We start from the raw sequence: 7,918 nt of genomic DNA, 5'->3' as shown, positions 1-7,918 counted from the left end.
TCATTTTAATTTGAAAAATGTAGTTCTTGATTAATGCTAATATATTCAAAACCCATTATTATTTTATTTTCTAATAGAAATTAAAATTATGTAATACTTGAAGTTTAACTATCGAAAAATTTTAAAAATCTATTTTTTTTAAGAAAATGATTGACCAAGATCAGATAGAAAATACCTTAAATATCATGTTGAAAGAGCAAAAGCTTTTGATAATTTTATTTATTATTTATAAGAGCTCTTTTCCAATGGATTAAATCCAACAGTGAACTTGATAGAGATATATGTAATAATAATTTTTTCGAGTAAATTTTAATAAACATAAACCATTGACAATTGACACGTCTTTGTTTATTATTATTATTATTGTTGTTGTTGATGTAAAATAAAATTCAAAAAGGGACAGAATCACATGCTACGAGCTCACCTACGTCAAAAACAATGTTAAGCTAATTGCCGTGGACGGGACAGCAGGAAATCCAAACCCGGAGGAGGGATTCAGAAGCTGGATCGAGCTGCGGGAAAGCGAGAGAGAAGAAAAACCGAGTAGTTGTATGGTTTCTGATCGCTCCCCTAAACCCTAATTTACCTTTATTCCGAGCTAAAATTCCCAATTTTCTGAATATGTTTCTTGCATTTTTTTGGTCTTAATTCGTACTTCACAGCTGTTGCTTTACCTCTTTGAGCTTTGATTATTCAGTTTGTTTTGTGTTGTTATGGTTAAGCTAGTTTATGAATTGTGAATGGAAGGGTACTATTTATGACTTGATTCTATTGGTTTGATCGAATGAGTTGAATTGGACAGGATGCTGCGTACTTTTGTTTGGAAGTTTGGTCGATAAGTTGCTGATTTTTTTTTTTGTGTGCTGCTCCAGCTTAGTGATTTCAGGGGTAAATATAATCTCATTTCGGCTGCTCATGAATTTGGTTTGGTCTTTTGAATTGGATCGCTTCATGTTCTTGTGTTTTCAAATTTCAGTCAAAATATGTCATTTCTCTGTAATGGTGTATATTGTTGCCTTTTTTCTTTTTGTGGATTGGAGTCATTCGGCAATTGTTGCTATAGAAAATTATACTTGTGCAGTTCTCGGCGTTGTCTGTTTGTTGGACTACATTTTGTGCACGTGTTTATTGAACTTCAATTAACTTCCTCTTGATTTATATGTATTTAGCCATTGCCTATGGTTGTTTAATATAGAATCTTTTTGTACGGATACGATTTTGCAGTTGCGGGTGGTATTAATTTGGAATGTTGAAAGTTGACCGTAAAATTTTATACCTGAGCATTTGGTTTATTGTGGAAATTCATTTCTGTTCTATATCCGCTTACCCATGTGGAATTACATAAATCTACTTTTAGCAACGGTGTCGCCTCGTCCTTGATTTATCCATTTACATTAGTTAATAACTTAGGGCGAGTTTGGTTTATGGGAAGAGGATTTGTAAAATATTATACCCCCTATATCTTATGTTTGGTTCGTATTTGCTTTTTCCATCTAGGTATTTTGATACGGTCTTAATTTGTGTTTTGGGATGACACTCATTACACGCATGAGGCGTGAGTTGTTCATACCAATTACCATTTATTTTTTGTCAAATTACTAGAATTGACCCAAACTTTACCAATCTGAAAACCTACGAAACCAACTTCTATGGAATCAATCCAAAACAACACGTGGTTCTCTGAAACTATATAGTTGCCTTCTCATGCATCTTAGATTCCCATCTCCAGCTGAACTTCTCTCCACCCCATCACATGTCGTTGACTCAGTCATGTTCAATTGTCCCACCTTCTGGTATTTATTCCATGGCACTGTCATGTAATTTCGCGCTAGATTTCAAACCCCAACCTTCACAGAACCCTAGTCTCCCTAGCTATAATAATCCCATTTCCTTCGTCCGGCCGTTCCATATGTCCCAGATTAGTCTCCTTACAGACCACAGCTGGCAGCTCTCCCTGCATGTGCATATCTAATGGTTCAATTATGGCAAAACTAATTCACCGAATGAACCATCAGCAATTTACATTAATAATCATAGAATTTCTTTCGTACAGTCTGCAGAATCACAATATTGAGTCCTAGTTATGTGACTCCTTTGATGTCTGGAACTGATTGGTTTCAATCATTGGGCTGGGTCAACTCTAGTGAGGGATGAAGAAAGGAAGTATAATGAGGCGTTGGTGGTGATAGTGCTGAGTTATCAGATTTTGGAGGATTGTTTGGAAAGGATTTTTCCCTCTATTTGTTTGTAATATGTAAATCATCCCGTCCAGTTCTGACTACTAGAACTTTCACGATTAACGTTTCATTTGTTCCCAAATTTGTAATGGTTATTTTTGTTCTTACTTTATGTTTTTGGTTATCACTTTATAGTTCACACTTCACAGGGCGATGGGTTTTGGTGGCATCTAGCTCCAACTCAATTAAGGCACGAGCTTAGAAATCTCCTCTCACCAGCACTTTCTAGAAATAGTGACTTCTTGTCAGGGAGCATACTGTTGGAGTATACGAGACATGCATTTGAGAGAAGTTGTAACCATTTTTAGCGTCTCTGTGTTTGCTCGTAGTGGTTCTTGTTAACCATCCTGTCATTCTATCAAAAGAACTAGCTATAGCAAGATGACAAGATCTGTTTATGTTTAATTTGTTTCTTATTTGAATGATGTATTTGAATACGGTTTGGGTATTGCCAAAAATATTTGCGATTTGTTTGAGCTGGACGTAGGATGAGTTTGGAAAGGAAAGGGTGGACTTTCTGGAATATGGTAGCTCATTGCATTTGTTGGTCTGTGTGGTTCGAGAGAAACAATTTTTGAAGATATAGAAGACACGGCTGTTGACTGCTGGGACAAGATTAGGTTTAGGGTTCCTTGGTGGCTTTAGTCGTCTGCAGACATTAAATCTTTTTTGGTGTCAGACTTGTATAGGGACTAGAGCATTATTTTGAGTTAGCTTTTCGTGGTGTGTTAACCTCTGGTTCATTCTTGTAATTATCTTCCATATTATTATTTATAATATTTTAGTTTCCTTCCAAAAAAAAAAAGTTGTTTGCTTGTTCTTCTGTGCTTTACCAGCAACAGTTTTTACTTGTACTTTTGCAACTCAAGTTTGTTTTGAGATTTTCTCTTGTGCTCTCTCTTTCGTTTATGTTTTTTAACATGTAGTTCTTTCGATGTATCAGAGGATGGAAATATTGCTGCTAAAATCACTTCTCGATGGCATCGAGAGTCTTTCTGAATTGGCATTCTGTGATAACGATGAACTAATTCAGAGATATCATCCAAGGATTGAAGAGATGCTGAAGTTGTTAAAGCCAATATTTTATTCCATTACCGATGCTGAAATTGTTTCTGATGAAATATTGCAAAAAGCAATCTCAGGTCTCCAGCAGTCTGTGGATGAACTGAGAGACATATTTGCAAACTGGCAACCGTTGATGAGTAAAATTTACTTTGTAAGTGATGAGAGCTCTTATTTAACTTTAGTTTGTACCTTGTTTATGCAACTAAGAGTGAAAAAATGCACTGATAAAAGCAAGATGGAGGGTGGATGGGGATACGTTTTTTGGGTGCTGGTTTTCATTATTATTGAACCTGTCTTAAAACTTCTATCGTTCTTGTATAATAAATTTATAGTGGTTGATCTTTGCTTGGTCTCCAGGTTTTACAAGTTGAATCACTTATTGCGAAGGCTCGAATTAATTGTTTGGAAATTCTTGAGTTGCTGAACTCTTCTGATCAAACCTTGCCATCTGAGCTTAGTGCTGCATGTCTCGAGGTAATGGCTGGTGTTTTGTTTTGTCCCTTGTTTTCTACATCTAGAACAATATGCATGTAAGAGCCCAGGATTGAAGAATGGGGCAAATTTAGTGTGCGGTTGTTGCTACTGATTTCATCTCTTTGTACAGAAATTTAAGCGTATGGAATTTGAACAAACTTCACCAATAATAGAAAAGGCTATGAAGGATCACATGGAAAGCTCTGGTGCAAGTTCTGAAAGCCTGGAAAAGATGACCAATAGCTTGAGTTTAAGGTCGAACCAGGAACTCCTAATCGAGGGTGTGGCTCTTGAGAAATTGAAAGAAAATGCCGAACAAGCTGAAAAAAATGGTGAAGCTGAGTATATAGAGCAAATGATTGCACTGGTTACCCACATGCACGACCTCCATGTTAAGCTGAAACAGTCCCAAACCTGTAATCCTGTTCCAATACCTGCTGATTTTTGTTGTCCTCTCTCCCTTGAACTCATGACTGATCCTGTTATTGTTGCATCTGGACAAACATATGAGCGTGCGTTTATTCGTAATTGGATAGATCTCGGGCTTACTGTGTGCCCAAAAACAAGGCACACCCTAGGGCACACAAATCTTATTCCTAATTACACTGTGAAGGCGCTCATTGCAAATTGGTGTGAATCAAACAATGTGAAACTGCCTGATTCGACTAAATATATGAGCTTGAACCAGCCTTCTTCAGTACTTGCAAATGCCGAGCCTGGTAGGGCGAGGAAGGTTTATAGTTCTAGCACACCTGATCGTTCTTCAGGTTCTCTTGCAAAGAGCTCAATCTCGTCTACTGCAATCCAAAGAGAGGGAATGTCTCCATCTCATCCCCGTTCATTCTCAGAGGATTCGCTGGCAGATGCTGTTGTAAGTGAAAATGGGTTGGACTCTGGAAGAGTGTCCCCAAGAAGTGTAGAAGACCGGTTGGACCACTCAGGCGAGAGAAGTTTAAACTCAGGCGGACTTCTCTTGACATCCCAATCTAGAAATTGTACCTCTGTTACTGATGAACGATCACCACAGGGCCATATCCGAACTAATTCAGCATCCAGCACTGTTTCCAATTCTGTCGTGTCCCAAGGAACAGAAGTTGACGGCAATGATGCGGCATCGCGTGCTTATTGTAGTGATGCTTCTGGAGAGCTTGCAGCAGAGCCCCAACCTGCTGCAAACATAAGTGTCCCACAAAGAGAGCCAGATTACCCGCATAGGATAGAGACAAGAACTCGTGGCCAACCAATTTGGCGCAGGCCCTCCGAGAGGTTTGTTCCAAGAGTAGTTTCTTCCCCTGCTGTGGAAATGAGGGCTGAACTGTTGGAGGTCGAAACACAAGTTAAGCAACTGGTTGAGGACCTTAAGAATAGTTCCCTTGATGCACAGATAAAAGCAACTGAGAAAATCCGGTTACTTGCTAAGCATAACATGGACAATCGACTTGTAATTGCAAATTGTGGGGTTATCAGCCTGCTGGTCAATTTACTACGTTCAGAAGACTCGACTGTACAAGAAAATGCTGTTACTGCTCTTCTCAACTTATCAATTAATGATAACAACAAGACCGCCATTGCAAATGCTGATGCCATCGAACCCCTGATTCATGTCCTTAGGACTGGAAGTCCTGAAGCGAAGGAGAACTCTGCTGCGACCCTCTTCAGCCTATCGGTGATTGAAGAAAACAAAATCAAGATTGGAAGATCAGGAGCAATCGTCCCTTTGGTGGATTTGCTGGGACATGGAACTCCGAGAGGCAAGAAAGATGCAGCAACCGCCTTATTCAACCTTTCAATCAATCATGAGAACAAGGCCCGTATTGTGCAAGCTGGTGCAGTGAGGTACCTAGTAGACTTGATGGACCCTGCATTTGGAATGGTCGACAAGGCAGTGGCTGTGTTATCTAATCTTGCAACAATTCACGAGGGCAGGGCCTCAATTGGTCAGGAAGGAGGAATACCTGTCTTAGTTGAAGTTGTCGAGTTAGGCTCTGGACGAGGTAAAGAGAATGCAGCTGCTGCTCTCCTGCAGTTGTGCACTAATAGCAGTAGATTTTGTAACATGGTTCTCCAGGAAGGTGCCGTTCCTCCGTTGGTCGCATTGTCACAATCTGGGACACCAAGAGCTAGAGAAAAGGTGAGGCTATGTTAAACCATAACTTACCCGAAAGTTGTTCAAATATTTGAAAAAGTGATTTCTGAAAAAAAGTGTTTGATCGGTTACTGCAGCGTTTTTTGAACGCTTAAAAAGTTGAAATCATATCTATCCGTGTTACATTGAATATTCATCAATTTTTGTTTTCTCTTCCAGGCTCAACAACTTCTTGGATACTTTAGAACCCAACGGCATGGTAATTCCAGGGGATGATTTTCATGTGAAGTTGGAGGGCTGTCGCGTATTGTAAGATTTAAGTTGCAAGCTGTGTGTAAATTCTGAATTGCAAATGATCGGGGATGTAGCGTGATGGCTTCTTTTCTTTTATTCTTTTTTATTTCTACATTTTTTTCCGTATATTTAAAGATTGAAATGAAACCTTTACTAATGAAAGGTATGCTAGAAAAGGATTGTACTTATATTATAATCATTTTGATACAGATAATTTGCTTGGTATGCCATTCGTTTTTTATGATTGGAATTTGCATTCATATTGGTACCCTGTTTTGCAAGGGCATATCAAGAAATTCAGAAGAGGGCAAAGTTTGAAGAGTTGCACACTAATGGCATATTTGTTAGTTGTTATGACATGTTTGTCCGAGTGAGGGATTCCTGGCCATCACCTATTTTTATCAATTCAGACACTTTCCGAGATGAAAAGGGTTTCTTATTGATATTAGTCAACGACTCACGTGTGTGTGAAACATTAAAACCAAATGAAAAAATAAACATTTTTTTAAAAAATAAGTAAATAAATAAACCGTACCGGGAATTAGTCACCAGAAATTTGAAGGAAAAAACAATCGTGGAAGAAGAAAAAGTTGACGAGGGGGGCGGCACTGCAAACATGGGACGACGGCCGAGGCAATTGAGAAATGAAGATTTTTCCAAAGGTTATTTCTGAACTTTCATCTTTTACACCCCAAAAAATAAAAATCAAAATCAAAAAGTGGGACTAATTGCATTAATCTCCCATGTGAAAAGTCTAAAAATTATAAAACCCCCTAAGAAATATTAATAGGCTAATGCATCCCTCAGTTTTTTAAAATGTAGCACATTTCACCCCTATGTTATACAAACTCGGGCACATTTATACACTCTCATAGGGGTTTTTATGCTAATTTTTTTAAAACATAGTGTCTAACATACTATTAATTTTACACAGCCTTTTAGACTTTTCACAGGGGTTGTGAATGCAATTAGTCCAAAAAGTATTAAATAGTATAAGATAATACCAATACGAAAAATTAAAAGCCAAGTCGCATGGCTGACATATTGTCTCAAATTCTAACCAGCCCCAACCTCATAATATTCTCCTCTCATTAGTCATTATATGATATATATTAATACCAGTACGGGCCATATATTTATTTGATCTTGATAAATAAATAAAATTTTATTTATATTGTTCTTAAGAATACGTGCAATGCATGTACAGCTGTTTACCATACTACGTGTGAGTAAGTGTGTATATATAAATATTTATTTATCGTATTAGTATATAAAGAATCTCTCAATTGAAAACAAAAAGACACGAGAGTCTTTTTTTTTTTGGTAAAATTGCTTCTTATATGATATAGATATTATATTATTATTTTTTATTTTAGTTTGATATTTCAAATTACAATTTAGTCATTCGATAATTTTTATAATTATAATATTACTTTATTTGAATATAAATCAAATTAGTTTAAAAAAAATATATATGCACGATACACTAAATATATATAAAACTTGACTCGACCAATTAAGAAAATCAAAATGAAAAAAATTTCAGGGCGACATTGTATTTTGATTTTTGATGGTGGTAATTTTCAAAGATAAAACCTCTTTTTTTTTTTTAAGTATAAAACCTCTCTTTTAAAATTGAATAATTCCATAATTTTATTTTCTCGAACTAAGATATGAGTTTGTCCAAAACATTTAATATTTGACCAAATTATATTTATATTTGGATTTTTTAGGCTAATTTGTATTTGACTCTTTTTTTCTT

At 36.8% G+C, this 7,918-nt stretch overlaps 1 protein-coding gene across 3 annotated transcripts; it reads left to right on the top strand.

Annotated features, from left to right (window-relative positions):
- Nucleotides 1-392: 392 nt before the first annotated feature.
- On the top strand, nucleotides 393-6,386 carry LOC140873845 (U-box domain-containing protein 4-like). Of its 3 annotated transcripts, none has more exons than XM_073277118.1 (5): nucleotides 393-549; nucleotides 3,181-3,453; nucleotides 3,660-3,776; nucleotides 3,907-5,907; nucleotides 6,082-6,386. In XM_073277118.1, exons 2-5 carry the CDS (start codon nucleotides 3,184-3,186, stop codon nucleotides 6,136-6,138), a joined length of 2,445 nt encoding a protein of 814 aa, XP_073133219.1. In that variant the 5' UTR covers nucleotides 393-549; nucleotides 3,181-3,183; the 3' UTR covers nucleotides 6,139-6,386. The 3 variants fall into 3 exon arrangements, with proteins under 3 accessions (XP_073133219.1, XP_073133220.1, XP_073133218.1); XM_073277119.1 differs by lacking the exon at nucleotides 393-549 and adding an exon at nucleotides 574-888; XM_073277117.1 differs by lacking the exon at nucleotides 393-549 and having other exon boundaries at nucleotides 3,172-3,453.
- The last annotated feature ends 1,532 nt before the right edge of the window (nucleotides 6,387-7,918 follow it).

The sequence above is a fragment of the Henckelia pumila genome, unplaced genomic scaffold, assembly GCF_033568475.1.
Source record: "Henckelia pumila isolate YLH828 unplaced genomic scaffold, ASM3356847v2 CTG_80:::fragment_3, whole genome shotgun sequence".
NCBI classification, from domain to species: Eukaryota; Viridiplantae; Streptophyta; class Magnoliopsida; order Lamiales; family Gesneriaceae; genus Henckelia; species Henckelia pumila.
Note: the sequence above shows the minus strand (reverse complement) of the source record. Positions and strands in the feature narration are given on the sequence as shown.